This window comes from Phragmites australis, chromosome 2, assembly GCF_958298935.1.
Source record: "Phragmites australis chromosome 2, lpPhrAust1.1, whole genome shotgun sequence".
NCBI classification, from domain to species: Eukaryota; Viridiplantae; Streptophyta; class Magnoliopsida; order Poales; family Poaceae; genus Phragmites; species Phragmites australis.
Genome location: NC_084922.1, coordinates 36,118,362 through 36,135,071, shown reverse-complemented (window position 1 = coordinate 36,135,071; position 16,710 = coordinate 36,118,362). Strand labels below are relative to the sequence as shown.

The 16,710-nt window shown below is 40.6% G+C and overlaps 2 protein-coding genes across 3 annotated transcripts; both read right to left on the bottom strand.

The window, feature by feature from the left end:
• Positions 1-1,234: 1,234 nt before the first annotated feature.
• On the bottom strand, positions 1,235-8,368 carry LOC133908579 (casein kinase 1-like protein 2). The gene is made up of 14 exons (XM_062350662.1): positions 7,991-8,368; positions 7,867-7,907; positions 5,646-5,715; positions 5,409-5,557; positions 4,959-5,054; positions 4,784-4,854; positions 4,350-4,411; positions 4,147-4,210; positions 3,986-4,070; positions 3,788-3,914; positions 3,589-3,671; positions 3,432-3,489; positions 3,202-3,338; positions 1,235-1,966 (listed from the first exon to the last, which is right to left on the bottom strand). The coding sequence occupies exons 1-14, from the start codon at positions 8,064-8,066 to the stop codon at positions 1,670-1,672; spliced, it is 1,416 nt and encodes a 471-aa protein (XP_062206646.1). The 5' UTR covers positions 8,067-8,368; the 3' UTR covers positions 1,235-1,669.
• Positions 8,369-9,999: 1,631 nt separating this feature from the next.
• Positions 10,000-16,549, bottom strand: LOC133908578 (probable magnesium transporter NIPA9). 2 transcript variants are annotated; one of them, XM_062350661.1, is made up of 10 exons: positions 16,097-16,549; positions 15,897-15,995; positions 15,688-15,817; positions 15,459-15,547; positions 15,169-15,225; positions 15,044-15,102; positions 14,760-14,880; positions 13,577-13,725; positions 12,744-12,978; positions 10,000-11,016 (listed from the first exon to the last, which is right to left on the bottom strand). In XM_062350661.1, exons 1-9 carry the CDS (start codon positions 16,205-16,207, stop codon positions 12,762-12,764), a joined length of 1,032 nt encoding a protein of 343 aa, XP_062206645.1. In that variant the 5' UTR covers positions 16,208-16,549; the 3' UTR covers positions 10,000-11,016; positions 12,744-12,761. The 2 variants fall into 2 exon arrangements, with proteins under 2 accessions (XP_062206645.1, XP_062206644.1); XM_062350660.1 differs by lacking the exon at positions 10,000-11,016 and having other exon boundaries at positions 12,585-12,978.
• Between the last annotated feature and the right edge of the window lie 161 nt (positions 16,550-16,710).

Below are 16,710 nucleotides of genomic sequence, written 5' to 3'. Positions count from 1 at the left end.
TTTGTAAAGCAGGGGGAGAAAATCAGATACCCCGTTAGAGCATCTCCAACCGAACCCTCTTTTCACCTCCTATCCTATATTTAAGGAAAAAAACGATAAAAATCGGTCTCCAACCGACCCCTTATCCGACCCCTTATATCTAAGGAACCCTCAAATCTCCTCCCTCACCCCCTACATCTAGGAGCTCCTCATCCAACCCCTCATTTGGGAGAGAGGGGAGAGAGAGGGAGAGAGGAGAGAGAGAGAAGAGAGAGTTACCAGATATTAATAAAATAGAGGTGATTCGAATATAGGGGTTAAATACGAGGGATCGGTTGGAACGCGTTGAGAAATAGGGGATGAATTATGTATGATGAGCCCCTAAATAAGAGGAATAGAGGGTCAAATATGAGTAGTCAGTTGGAGATACTCTTAGAGCACCACCATTCCGGGAGTCTGAATGGCGAACACCCTTTAAGATCGTCAGTTGGAGATACTCTTAGAGCACCACCATTCCGGGAGTCTGAATGGCGAACACCCTTTAGATCTTACAGGTGCAAATCACATGATTCGAGGATCTCCAACCGAGCCATCTTCTCACCCCCTATCCTATATTTGAGAAAAAAACGATAAAAATCGATCTCCAACCGACCTCCTATCCGACCCCCTTTATTTGAGGAGCCCTCAAATCTCCTCCCTCACCCCCTATATCTAGGGGCTCCTCATCCAACTCCTCATTTGGAAGAGAGTGGAGAGAGAGAGAGGGGGGAGAGAGAATTATCAGATATTAATAAAATAGAGGTGATTCGAATATAAGAGGTCAAATATGAGGAGTCGGTTGGAACGCATTGAGAAATAGAGGATAAAATCTGGATGAGACACCTTAAATAAAAGGAATAGAGAATCAAATATAAATAATCGATTGAAGATGCTCTTAGTCTTTACATATCAATATACTAGTCAAGAATATGCTCCGACAATTTTGTTCAATGAACTGATGACAAAATTCTACACGCTCCAAATCCCAGTTTTCCAAACACAAGTTTTTTCCAGTTGAGCTTGCTTGTCCCGAGATTAGTAACTCAAATTGGAGCACCGGAAGGAATAGAACAATAAGACAGACTTATGAACTCAAGGGGCGCCTGAAGAACCAACTATAAATACATCTACATAACATTATGAGAGCTAGGCTTCATGCGCCTCAGACAGACCATTTAGATAGTGTTTTATTGGAAAGTGAGCTGTGATAGAATAATTCTATTCATATATTTAATAAGATAATTCTATTTATATATAAATGATTGTTTGATAAGTAAAATAGAACAAATCTATTTTAGTATATCGAACCCACCGTCGATATCACGTTCGAAATGAGATGACTACATTCAACTATTTTTTTTAACGGCTCCGTACTGACTCTTTGAAGAATATTCCTTAATTTTGAACCATTACATCCTACCGCTCTCCATCTAAACAACTCAAAAACAAAATAGATCAACTCTGTCCCGTACCGTCCCACGAACCAAATATTACCTTATTTACCGTGCCCAGCGGACCAACTGGCAAACGTGCTTCATGTGATCACATCCTCCTAGCATTTTATTTCCTGTGATCCAAAACTCAACAGGAAACACAATGCTAACCCCTTGATTATGATTTTTACGGAGTAGACGTGGAATTTCTTTCAGCTCTAGTGCTTAACCCTCTCGTCGCCATCAAACTTAAGACCTTCAATGCCTTTGAGAGCAGAATCATAGTTCTTGATATGAGATGAATGCCGACCTGAAGACGAACGCATTGGTTCTGCAGAATGAACAGGTGAGCTTCTCTGAGGACCTGAGGCTCTGCGGAATGCCCCAGGGCTTGCATCAGTTATACGTGCTCGTGAAGGCTCAGAACTATCAGTAGCCACCACATCGCGGCTACTTGAAACAGCAGGTCTCCTTGAAGATCCACTTGACCTTCCCAAAAAAATTGAGCCGGATATCTAGATAACAGTAGCAAGTCAAAGTAAGTCACAATATTGGAAAACCGGAGCATTTTTCTTGTATTTAATTTTTCAGACTGCACACAATAACTCTAAATTATGATGTCCACTGTTCAGTTAACACTTTGGGGTATGCGCTACACTAAACACAACATAAATAAGTAACTGCAAAATCAATGAGGTACTAGCGTTTGGTTGGCGCCTAAACTTTGCCACAACTAAAGTTAGGCTGTTAGGCAAAGCATTGTGGCAAACTTTGGCAAAAAAAAAAAAAGAGTCTGACGAGGGGCAAGGGGCTACGAAAGTTTGGCAAGCCACAATTGTGGCACTAAACCAAACACATACCTAAGAAACTGTGGCATGGCAACATTTGGCAAGCAACCAAATAAGCCCTTAAATTTTACCAAGTCACAACACAATAATGGAAGCATCTACCAGCATTCACTGATCAAGAAGCAGTTGAGTACTCAGCACAATGTGATGTGCAGGACTGGATGAACTAGGTAATAGTGATCTATGATACCCAGTGGATGCAGAAATTTGGCAACCAGAGCTCTAATATATACAGGAATACAGGTAAAACATAGCTCTATATGATACCGAGCAAGACTTATAGCTAAGGTATTGGCTAATCCTCGCATTCTTCTTCTATAACAAGCACCTGTCAGAGAACTGCCAGAATTGACCAAGAACTTGTAATGGTAACTATCCTAGACGATAGTCCAGGTAGTTCTCATAAAACAGTCACGTATATTGTTGGTACTTATTTTCCCATCCCCAACCACCACCACATTGTGCCTTCATAGTGGCTCATGCACTAATATTGATTTTCAAGGCGTATTTGGCATGAGCATCTTTCCCATATACTCCCTTGGGTCAAAAAAGAGTGTCATTTTGACGTCAACACGGTCTCCACAATGCAACTTCAGCCACAAATTTCTATTATTATATGTTTCCAGAACCTAGTATGGTATGATATCATGAAATTACTTTCCCTGATAAATCTACCATATCATCTTCATAGGTTCAATATCAATATTTGCAGAAAAACGGATGTCAAAATCTAAAAAGTTTGAGTGCATGTCTTTCAAAATGACACTTTGTGTACATTGTATAATGATCGAACTTGATTACAGTATTACACTAGGTCTAGAACATGAAAAATAGTATCGGCCTCATCTTCTAAACACCTTTTGAGTCCTATTACCAACAGTGGAAATACGAAGAGAACTTACCACAGGATCTTTAGAAACAGGAACATCATTCCCTACAGGCGCTTTTTGCTTAGACAATGTCCCCACACTTGTAATAGGGGGTGGGGTACAACGTCGATCCATCGATGACCAACCACCAGTCCTTGCTTCCTCAGGACCTGAAGTATAAACAACGAACATTGCTCAGAGAAAATTAACCAATCAAATGCTGATATGCAAACTAAGAAAATTAAGCAGAGTGCACCAATTACCAGATTGCCTGTCATTCTGTAATGCAGGTGCCAACCCAGAAGGTCCCGCACCATGGCCCTGTAACATAGGTAAGGCATAAAAAATTTCCCTACAGATGGTTACATAAAATGTGTGTGTTTGTTGGGTGGGTCATTGAGGCAGAGTCGGAGGACTCACCGCAGCACGGGGTGGAGCAGTGGCAATTTGAGATTGCTGATACTTCAGTATTGTCCAGTCAAACACATAGTCAAACTGAAAACCTACAAAGCAGAGTTCCAATAATGAATAAGAGCAGACATTTTTTTAATCAAGTATGCGAGGAATGAACATGCGGCAATATTTCTTCTAACACTGAAAGCGCGGAAAAGATACTGACCTTCTCGAATAAAAAGGTCACGGAACAGTCGCTTAAGGTAGGAATAGTCAGGCTTGTCATCGAACCGCAATGAGCGGCAATAATGGAAATATGATGCAAACTCAGTAGGATACCCACGACATAGAGCCTGAAATAGATTGACAAAATAAGGACAATCGCCAAGGAGAAGTTCCAATTCCTACTAACAATGTAACATACCTCAATTGATGTTGCAACTTTCTTCTCACTGATTTTCTCATACTTTTGCTTCTTTGTCCCTGCTTTAAGACCTTGCCAAGGAAGGCTGCAAAGAAAACAAAATGTTAAAACTGAAATAAGGGGCACATAAAAGGGTCAATCGGATGACCAATTAAACTAACCTGCCCCTCAGGAAGTACATAAGTACATATCCAAGAGATTCTAAGTCATCTCTTCGGCTTTGTTCTGGCCATTAAAACAAGAGCAAAAATTTAGCCAGTAAGTTCAACGATTTACAAAATCACATTTTACAACAGATTGAAGAACAGTGCAAGTTATAACAAGAAGAAAAAAGAACTTGGCTGGCACTGTATATGATTCTCACCAATGCCAAGATGGGTGTTCACACTAGCATATCTTGCTGTTCCTGTCAAGTTCTTGTTCTCCCTGCAGCATTTATTAGCTAGTTAAGATTGCAGGGGAAATAGGTTAAAAAAGTGAAAGAAAACTCACTAAAGATTTCTGCAAGATAGAACTATCAAATTGATGTAATCATGTAACTGGCATATTTAGTCCTTTACTCTATTTTTTCTTCCCTCCACAGTCGCATGAGCACTGAGACATGACTATTGTAATGACTTAATTCATTAAACATTATAGTACTACCTAGATATAATTTATGATAACAAACGGTTAAACAGACAAAATTTGACCAGCTTGGTCCAAAAAATGATAGGAGAGAAAAAATAGGAAGTAACTTGAGCTGGTTAGAAGAAAACTAACCATGCTGGAAAGAACAAAATGCATATTATTCTATACCTATATGAGATGTGCTGATGAGTTGAGGTATCCCTGTATTTTTTAGCAAGGCCAAAGTCCATAATGTATACCTGAATAAAATATACAGAGCAAAACATAAAGTGGTGAACATACCGAATAAAAACTTGAATAACAGAAATTGAAAGCACATACTAAAGGCGGCATTGTCACCCACCTGATTAGCTCGCCTACCAAGACCCATGAGGAAATTATCTGGCTTGATGTCTCGATGTAGAAAAGACTTGGAATGGACAAATTCCACTCGATTTATCTACAAGTGGGGATGGCAGATTGCATAAAGCTGATCAGCTATGGATGCCGAATAGAATAAACTATGAGGAAAAAAAAAGAAATCAATGGGAAAAGCAGAGACGATAGAGAGGAAGGAGGCTTATGTGGGAAACTCAAATAAACAATATGTAAAAGGATTAATGAGGATTTGTGTGCCTGTGTGCAAACGCAAGGGGCAATGTGGCTATCGGATAGCACACTAGCACAGGGTGGGATCATAGCCATGGAAAAGGAGAATCACAGTACATATCAAGAGTTGATTCATCACGCTATGGAAAAATGAGGTATTAAAACTTGGTAAGAAATAAGCATTCAATTATTGCGGCATGCGTACCATCTGATCGGCAAGCATAAGTACAGTCTTTAGCGATAATTTTCTGCTACAGAAATTAAATAGGTCCTCCAGGCTTGGCCCAAGCAAATCCATAACCAAGACATTGTAGTCTCCTTCAACACCAAACCATCTGATGTTTAGGATTCCAGCTGTCAGAACAAAGATTGTCAATCCAAACCTGTCCTATCACACATTCATACAGCACAAAAAAACATCAACAGTCAAAAGGTTCCATACTTCCTCCTTGCAGAATCCTATAAATCTTTGATTCATAGAGTAACTGAGGATGCTTTGTCTTCACATTTTCCTGTGAACATAAATGAAGGCAATCAAAATTCAAGTTCATAAGATGATACTAGCAATCAAGATGAATAGCTTAGCATTTATCCAGTAAGTAATTCATAACAGCAATAAGCAAGTACAAGCAAATCTATGTTGCAAATCCCGAGAATGCAATCTATTTCAATACTGACACTCTCATGCTCCAAAGAAAGTAGCAATTGAGGGGAAATGTCGACTTTCTGATCCCGTTCCTCTCTTGGTTCATTCTTGCATTTGTTAATTTAGACTTATAACTCAATACTGCATGAGGTGCATCCAAGGTTCACAATATCGTTTGAGGCACGAAAACCGATCCCCGACGATAACCGGAAATTCGCAGTTATCGCGAAAACCGCTCAAAATTCGGTAAGAGTTCGCTCAAAATTCACTCGATCAAATTTGTAATTCGGAGAAAAAATCGACTGAATCGGCATTCGGTAACCGCTCGAATTGGACCGGTTAATGAGCGAATTCACCGGTTTTTCCACATTGACCGTATTTCTCGGTAACCGTTCGGTTTTCCCGATTTATCGAGCGATTTTCTCGAATTTCAGTGAAGTTCAACCAAAAAAAAAATACCTCAACCTTGTAAAATCAATAACTAATTCATCTGAGCTTCAAATCACTTGAAAACCGCTCAAAATTCGGTAAGAGTTCGCTCAAAATTCACTTGGTCAAATTTGTAATTCGGAGAAAAAATCGACCGAATCGGCATTCGGTAACCGCTCGAATTGGACCGGTTACTGAGCAAATTCACCGGTTTTTCCACATTGACCGCATTTCTCGGTAACCGTTCGGTTTTTCCGATTTATCGAGCGGTTTTCTCAAATTTCAGTGAAGTTCAACAAAAAAACCAAAAAATAGCTCAACCTTGTAAAATCAATAACTAATTCATCTGAGCTTCAAATCAAGTGAAACAAATTTTGTTGGTATCCTTGTAACATAATCTACATGGTAAAAGTATTTATACCCATGAAAAAGTTTAATATTTTCCGTGAGAAAATGTATTTGCTAAACCTAGTTAAATGCATAGTTAACTCTTTGCTAATCCAAAAATCATGAAACCAATTTTGTTAGTCTTCGTTACATGATCCTATGCCTTTTAAAAATACATGAACTCATGAAATAGTTATTGTAACATGCAGGATTGTGTAAATGTGTTGCAACTAGATTAATTATATCTAACCCATCACACCTCCAAAATTAGTGAAATCACTTTTATTAGTTTACTTATATTATGCTTTATGTAGAAAAAATAACGGTAGACATGAAAAAATTAATTATAGTGTTGTTTCTTAACATATCCACTTTATGCTTGTGAACTTTGTAAAAATAATGAAGAAATTAATAAAATTCTAAATGAAGTGAAACCAATTTTAAAGATCCTCTTAAGATTCGTCCTACACAAGAAAAAAAATATGTGTTTGCATGTTAACCTTTTCCTTAACATGAGTTAATAAATGAGCTGCACGCTTCAACTTGTTTCTTTTTTTTTCAAACTTTCTCCCTATAGAATATGATGCAAATGACATTATTTTTGAATTTTTTTTCACAGAAGGTCTTAGAATTGTCTCTAGTTTTTTAGGATTTTTTTTATTCATTTTTGAATTTTTTGAATTCAAATTCTAAAACCGCTCGTATTATGAATTCAGTGCGGCCCGGTAAACTCGGTAATCGCGGTTTTTGACAGGTTACCAATGATAAGTTGAACCCTAGGTGCATCTCACCTCAATTAGCACTTCACAAGATTAGCAGATTGCTCAAAGATGCATAAACCATTCAAGCCCTACCAAGTCAATCCCAGGTCCACTCAAGCAGCAAGAACCAAAAAACTACTCAGAAAGATCCATCCATTGAGAACTAGAGCAGCTAATGTGGGTAGACCCGGAATCCAAAGCCAACTCAGAGTGCTCAAATTGGTCCTAGACGGCTAGAATAATAACGTATTACTACAAACTACCGCACCCAAACCCACACCACGGCTGATAGGAGTTGGAACTAAACATGCTGCAGTACCCAGCAGTGATCAACAGATAAGATGCTATAAAACAGCTGCACCAATCAGCAGGCAGCAGCACAGGAAAACTGGAATGTAACAAAGATCCGAGCAGTCAATCCGCAGCGAGAGAGGACAGACCAGCTTAATCGCGACCTCCTCGTTCGTCTGGATATTAGTACCTGCATCCAAAAGCAACACGCACAACCATATCAACAAAATAGCACGGACCAAAATCTCTTGGAGCACGAGGAGCGGCACGCACCGAGGTATATCTCCCCGAAGGAGCCGCTCCCGATCTTGCGCCCGAGCCGGAACTTGTTCCCGACCCGCGGCTCCATCGAGCCCTCTCCTCCCCAAAATTCACCGGGAAAAAAACTGCTAAAAAAAGGCGCTCTTTCACACCCGGAAATCTAGCGGCGGTAGCTCAGATCGGCGGCGCGGGGGTGGAGCGCTTCGGGGATCTAGCTGGGGGGGTTCCCGTGCTACCTAAGGTTTGGGGAGAGGGGCGGGGAGGAGGAGGAGCAGGTGGAGGCGGCGGCGGCTGTCATGGCCGTGCAGGGGCGTGTGCGTGCGTACACACGCTTCGGTGGAGTGAGTCCAATCCTCCTGCGTTTTTCGGGGGGACTTGGGAAGTAGACGAAGCAAGTAACCGAGAAAAGAAAGGAGAAAAAAAAACGAGTAGCAGTTCGGCCTTTCGATTCTATCGGGAATAAATTTTCGCCAAATTTTTTATGAAATTTTATAAATTTTAAGAATTTTAAAAGTATATCTTAAAAAAATTCACTAACATATGAAACCCGTGTAGCAGAGAGAAAAATAACCAAAATTCTAGCGAAAATTTATGAAATTCTGTCTTTTGTCGGTGAATATAAAAATTATAAAACAAAATTGAAATCACTATTTCTATGTGTCTATCTCTTGGATTTGGTTTTTTGCATTTCAGTCCCTCCCTTTTGTCTCTTTTGCTGTCTCTATTGTATGGATGAAAACAGTAACAGTAAAATTCGGAATTCTGGATATTGTTTTCGAAGTTTTCAGACCGGAGAAACCGAAAATGATATTTCAAAAAAACAAAAATGGTAACGATAGAACTATGCGAAAACAATTTACACCACATCCAATCGTTTTTTGAGTTTTTCATTTTTGGCCAGTAATTTTTGACAATAATTATCGGATTTTCTTAGCTCAACCACAGAGCTCACAATAGTGCTAAGATGCAGCACTAGGCCACTGTCGTGCCAGTATAGCGAGGTGCGGCACGACGGCGAGCCCTCGGCTCAACCTCCAACAGATCAACGATAAAAGGCAAAGCACGTCGACCGACAACGAAATAAACATGCATGCACACGCCCAGGATAGAACACTCCAACAGATCAATGAAGCCGGAATGACCTGAGCTGCAGCGGGGCAACACTCCCTTCTCCTCTTCTCCATTGGGCGACAACAGCACGTAAAGGTAGGCAGCAACAAGGTGCCGCCGCTCTGCTCTTCTACGCCACCCCCCATCAATGGCGGTAGGGGCAAGGGCTCCGCCGCCAACAAATTGATCCCAAGTCCGGATGACTTGATTTGTAGCAAAGAGATAAATATTAGAATTGGTTGGGATTTGAGGCTAACTGAACTCAAATTGGTTGGGATAGATGGGGATTACAATAGGCTAGGATTTTAGGGTGTATTTGGCTAGGATAAGGGGATTCCGTTTAGGACTCAATGCTAATCTCGTTTGAGTGATTCTAGATAGATTTTGACTCGTATGGAGGTTGAACTCGGATGTATTTTTGGAGCTGTTGGCTTCTGTTCGTGGAGGCAGAGGGGGCAACTATGCATCGGCTTAAGGAAGGAGATGAGCTCCTCGGCTCACTGTGGTAGGGAAAGAGATAAGGTGGGCGGCCAACAGGCTAGGAGAAAAGAAAGGAGGAGGATAGAAGAGAGAGAAGTGGACTGTGAAGGAAAATTAAGCTCATCTGCTCCTTTTATTTTTCTTTTTTTTATTGTATGATGTTATGTATGCATATGTGCACTGTATAAATATATGATAAAATATCATGATACATTATGAAATAAATTTGATTATTCTTTTAGGTTTATATCATGATACATTATGAAATAAATTTGATTATTCTTTTAGGTTTTAATTATTGATTCCCGATCGATGCTGTTATATTTCCGTTTCGATAACATTGTTTTTTGTTTTCTTGTATTATCAATATCGTGTTAGTTTCCGGTATTATCATTATTAACTTTGTTTTCGAGTGTAAATGTGAAACTGAAAATAATTTAGAACTTTTTCAATACCTTTTCATCACTACTCTATCGCCATGGTGGACTGTTCCTCGACGGTTATTGCTTGGTGTACGCAATGGTGCTGCCTTGGAGTACTATATTATTCTATCCCGCTGATGCGGTGGCAGAGGGTCAGATATCTTTTTCTTTAGATTTTTTTATGGAAACTTAGGTTATTTGCTCGATTCATGAATACTTGTCATCGACATTGACTGATCGAACTTTATGCAGCATATTAGCTAATTGATATGAGAACGATATTATTGTATTTGATCCAGATTTGTATTCATAATATTGTACAATTGTAAGTTTTTTTTACGACTTACTATAGTTATTAGCATGTGCGCCAGAAAATTTCCATCAAAGATCGATCAGACGGATACAACGGTTACAAATGTTCATGAATGGAGGGAGCACATAACAAGCTTAGCTTCAGCATGAAGTCAAAGCAAAGAAATTTTTGCTTCATAATCTTATCGCTTAACCATAAAGCACGCACATATTTTATTTCTTAACATAGTACAACCCAGAGAAAAACACAGTACAGCCCAAAGGCCTATTCTTTTGGATTTTGTTGCTTTCCGTTTTAGTCCCTTGTTTTCATTGTTTTCCTTTTTTGGCGTATGCACTAGTTCTATATTAGATAAGTAATATATTATTATCATGTCAGCTATAAATACTATTAGAGTAGGATAATTTTCTTCAATTTTAGATAGGGTTGATTACTTGCTCTATTAACAGATGATTGCCAAGTGAAATTGATCGATGGAACTTTCGGTAGAATTTTTCTTTCTGTTAACATCTAACATGACAATGATATTGTCCTATTTGAAGTGAAATCAATTTACACTGAAAGCTGTTTACTCGAGAATGTTACCTTGACCGTGACAAGTCAAAACTAAAGGATTTATCCACAAGGAAAATCTGAGCCTGTTGTGTAGCAACTGCATTCGTTTAGGAGATAGCAGTAGTAAGAGCAGCTACCTTAGTCACTCACATGACACTCTGTAAACAACCAAGACAACAAAAAGGTGCAAATTACTACTAGCTGAAAACATAACGTGTCTGGTAAAAGACATGCAATTATTTCCATTTTTTTGGGAACACATCTTTTTTTTTCTTTTCTTTTTTTGCTAGGGTGAATCTGGTATATCTAGTGAAATAATTTAGCATAATCAGATCATCACACAACTATTGGAAAAGAGGGTTTGGCACCCTACAAGGCTGAAGATGAATAATAAAAGTTGCACGAAGCAAGTCCAAATTCAAAATCTTTCTAGATGCTGATATGACGTGCACTGACACTTGTCCATTGCAACGTAACATAAGTTCATTTGTTGACCCAACTTAATTAGATAACCAAATGTCCTAGCATTTACCTAACTGATCACAAGCAATGCCCAATTTTTAATCATGATAGGTCCGGGCAATTTCAGGATATTGCTTGTAGCTTATGTCACAAGGAAACAGGAAGGAAGCAACTGCAAGCTAATCCTCTTTATTATAAAGCATCTTCAGGCTGATCCGAAATTCCTAACACACTTGGAGCAGAGAATTCCAAATCATATAATACATTCAGATTTGGACCAACTTGCCATTGGCCACTTTGTTTGGCAGCATGGAAAAATGAAGACAACTATGAGATCAACCATTCATTTTATACTACTCCACTAGTTCTATTTTTTATTTGATGATTTAGGACCGAGAAAATATCCTTTTGTATTGATGCTAAAATATCGTGTTTTGTGAGACAGTGAAATCTTAATAAAATACTTCTGTCTGATTTTCTGACGACTGCACTTCTCGAACCATCTGTACATTGGTCACCAATATTAAACTACAACACAGTGGATATGTGAGGCATGCAATCATCTTATACTTTTTATTCTCCGTGAGTTCAAGTCTGAAAATCTGAATGAAAGGAGCAAAATAAACTTTTGTGATTGTAATGAAAACTACGGACTCGTCAAAATCAGCCAACACTCACAGGCACAATACATGAACCATGGAAATTTTACACTGAAAATGGTTAGACAAAGCATCAAATGCTCGTACAGATTTTGTTTTTTATGCAAATATGGACTACAGTGAGCACCAAGGTTCAAGACACCGTTCAGGAACCGGCTGGTTGCCTCTTGTTTCTGGCAAAGCTGTGGGAGGAGCCAGGTACTAGGCTACTATTTACTCACTATCCCACTTCGCCCTCCTCAAAAATCTCTTCTAAGATCATCTTCTATACCAAAATACTTCTAATTGATAGCACATATTTTAAATCTGCAAATACTTTAAATTCAAATTTGCGGACAGAAGGGACAAGGCCCAGGAACTGGGCGAACCCATCTGGTTTTTCTACACCTTGTTCTGCACTTGGTACTACGAGCTCAACGAGCTGCTGAAGAAAGAAGGGTTACTGCTTTATCTTTTATTTTTCTGCCAAATTTAAGGAAGCTGATTTGACAGCGAAATCATGCCACACATCAGTCATACATTGGATGATATTTTGATTATTTTCCAACTGCCGTGAATTTAGCACTCACCAACCAAGCAAATGATAAGATGAGAAGTGATCAAAGTTCACAGCAAATTCCTTTTCAAACTTCTGTTAGATCTATAAGGGTAGTATAATGGGTAACCAGCCCAAGCTTTTAAGATGCTACTCTAGGCTTCTAAATTCACATAACCATTCAATCAAATAATGACATGACGCATGAGAGGTGCCAGAACAAATTTACCCCAACAGCATCCTTTTGCTAGGCCTTCTCTTTTGCTGGAGAAGTAAGCAGATGTAATGACGATGCATGGATGGTTGTGCTTGGGATGGGGTCATTCCCTCGTGCTGAACCAGGCCTCCTGATGCTGTGGGTACGCTCCATGTTACTCTTCAAAAACTTCTGCATAGGCCTAGGTATACGTGCAATCAATCGGGATGAACTAACAAGTAGTATCACTCCTGTGATAATAAAGAACCTGCAAGGTGCACGATAATTTATTTCCAGCAGTATGCAGTCCTCGTAAATTGTATCATCCAGATTGAAGCAGATAGAAGAAAGAGAGAGAACAAATTTGTTCAACGATAATATCCCAAACGAGAGAGTATGCCTTCAGTCCAACACTGACATAATTGTTCTAATATTTTGCTATCTTCTTTATCAGTAACCATTAGTTACTTCGACAAAGGTGAACTTAAATTCAAATCAGTAATCTTGCTGGGGTAGCAATGTTTTCATGATTAAAGTAATACCAACAACATATATGTAACAAGGACACCTGTAAATAAACTCCCCATCAATTCCAAAAGAGCCCACCCCATTACTAGCAATGCTGTGTGCCTATTTGGATCGCATGAATACCACAGGATACAGTTGAATTGTCACAGGAATATGAAGATTTTACAGCATCCGAAATGAGCCTAGTACTGCCCTCTAGCAGCATTAAATGAAATTGCTATGCATAAGATAATCATGAATTATAGTGGTTAAGTATTAAAGCCACGGAGAACCTCCAAATCAAAACTGCAGCATCATATGGTACAGAAGGAGAATACAATATAGCATAAAAATATTACCATCCAAGTAAGAGAAAAAGTCGGGCTGTGGGAGCTTGAGGCAGATGTTCATCAAGTGCAACCATACCAGCTACAACACCAGACACTATAGATGCCACCGATGTACATGTAGACACAACAATTGCCCTCCCATGCTTGAGACCTCGAGTCTGCACAAAAAAGTCATTAGATAAACATATAATTGAAATCAGGACAGCATCAACCGAAAGCTACTGGCCTGATCCCTATGGCTGATGTTATATTTCACAAAACGGGTCCAAGAAACTAGTGCAATTTAAAATGACACAACAATCAATAAAATGTCTGCAGTGAGGCAAACAATTAAAATTTATGAATAAGTCATGGTCCCTGAAATTTCTATTTCAGGCTAAGTGTCGACTATTGAGTGAAGAATATTTACACATATAAGCAGCAAATTTTTTTTGCCAAAGAGAAAATCAAATAGTTTATAAGTCTCACTAAAAAAACTGATTATACAATGTTTGGAAAAATGTTAATGGTTATGCGATATGTCAGTATACCCCCAAACTTAGTATAATGAAAGCCTACGTGGGTCATATTCCAGTCTTTATCTATTTTCAGAATAAAAATCAACTCTTGCTTCTCCTACCCAAAATGCAGCCCCACTTCATAGTTCATAGTTACACACCCTTGGGCCATGGTTCTACTTCATGCACCCTACCCTACTTTTCAATGTAATGTGGACAGGCACATCAGGGGTAAACACCACCAGGAGGATACCCGGGTGGTGGCGGCAGCTTGGGATGAGAGACTAGACTATAGATGGGGAGGACTTGGATGGGAAAAGGCTATGTTATTCTTATTGCTTCCCTAACATGAATGACATCGGTCATCTCCTTAAATAGAGAAGGGTCACGCAACAGAATAACAACTAACAAACTGAAGATGAGATTGGCTAGTAACAAACTATAGATAATGTGCTGCTGCTACCTTTGTAATTTTCGTACAGGCTTACTGCCTTATTGGAGCCATGCAAGCCAGCAGGCTGCGCCCTGTGCACATAACCTTCAAGGTGTGGACACATAATTCACAAATTGGTATGAGAGAACAACTAATAGCTACATGTCTTCTAGAAACACATAAGAGACACAGCATACATCCTGTGAAGGCTGCAGTGCAAGACATGAAGCAGGGAAACACATCTCCAGGAAGCTAGAAATACCTGATAAACAAATCCCACAGCACTGCAGCAAGCACTACAAGAAATAGCAGCCGGCACAACAATCTTCGGAAAGCCCATTTCGGACATCACAAATCCCATCTTAGAGATCACTGATGAAATCCTATATATGCAATACAGTTGTAAGTGGTACGATCTCCTCGATGATAAATGGTAGTAACAGCTAACACGTGATGAAATGTGAAAGCCTTATTACATGGTCTCAGAAACGACAGACCATAGAACAGAATGATAGATGTCCATGGACATCGGCAGTAGTAAATTACCCAAACAAAATGCCTGATTCTAAGCCGTATATAACCTCTTCGATCACTTCAGGTCCAGTCTGCATGGATGCATTGTGTTATGTTTTGCAATATGCAAACATGCATTAGAATTTAGGAATACTCACCAACTCTTGTTCACACCTTTGCTTTTTGTACATATGAAGCCAAGTGTTGAGCAGAAACTGAGATGGAAATTATTTTGGGAGGTATCAAGTAAGTACTGGCAGAGCGTATTTTAGATATGCAGATGCAACTATGCAAGTAGAGTAAATGGTGGTGCAAACTCTCTAAAGCATTGAAGCAGAGCAGACCAAGCTAATTGCATAGCACGGGATATACTTCTTTAGGTAGAAAGCATGCTTTAGTGGATGTAATGTAGTACTAAAATTTATGCAGCACAGAGTATGGTACCTACAAACAAGATGACAATTGCAAGCACTAGCCAGGGTATATTGATCAGAGGGATCTTATCCACTTTCTGCTCCTCACCTCCAACGCCAACTCCTGAAGCGAGAGAATGCACAATCAACCAAATGCGTGAACGCTAGCCAAAAAGATCATGAAGCAATGAAGCATTGAAGCCTAATCCCATTTCTACCACTCCAAACAGCAAAGACTGTGACTTGTAAATATGCATGTATCACCTATCGTGCCAAGACCGGCTAGCGTGATGGCGAGCCAGTCGAGGCCGTTCATGACCTCCTTGAGGTAAAAGTGGGAGAACACGCAGAGTATCGCGAGTCCGCACCCGGCAATCGGCTGCACTACGGAGACCTGCACCATCGTCAGCAGCATAAGACCCGATTACTCCAGGAACGGCGACAAAGGAATGCCAGACGGGTAGCGCACGCACCGGCGCCTGGGAGAGCGCGGTAAGCATGAGCGCGGCGCCGCACATGTCCATTAGGAACCCGCTGATCCAGAACTGGTTAAACGCGTACGCCCGTATCACCTGCGCGGACAGCCAGAAAGGGAGTCGGCGACACGATCTGGAACGGAAGGAATCTGCGCGCGAAGGCGAGATGGCGTGTGGGGAAGGGGAGGGGGGCAGACCTTGAGCTTGAGGGAGAGGGGAGGGAGGATGAGGGTGCCCTTCTTCTGGATGACCTTGCCAATGTTGTTGCCGGCGGTGCCGGCCAGCGTCAGCGCCACCGACTCCCACATCTCGCGCTCGCCGACGCTGATCCGATCCAACGCCCTCGTGAGCGTGCGGCGTGCGCCTTCGGGCTGGGATTGGGGGCTCCTTTTTTTACTAAACTTTTTTTTGGAGACCACGAGGGGGAGGCGAGGAGGAGGACGAGGAGGTGGCCGTGTCGTGGCAGGCTGCGCTTTTCTCGGCTGCGACCTGCGAGCCCGTGCCCGTGCGTCCAGCCGCTGCGGCACGTAGTTTTGTGGTGGTGCCCTTCCTGTCTTGCAGCTGCTGCCGCGGCTGCTGTTGGTGGTGGCGGCGGTGGCGTCGTTGGTGGTGGGTCGCGTGTGCGGCGGGGATGGAAGGTGAAGTTTGCGACTCGAGTATATTCTCTTCTCTGTTCGTCGCATCCAGTTTAGTCTGTTTGGGCTTTTGGAGACGAGGGAACAATTTTTGGGCTTTGGACTTTGAAAGGGGACTCTTGGTAGATTTGAGTCCAAAAGCTGATTCAGATTTCACGTATTTTGACAAAACTGAT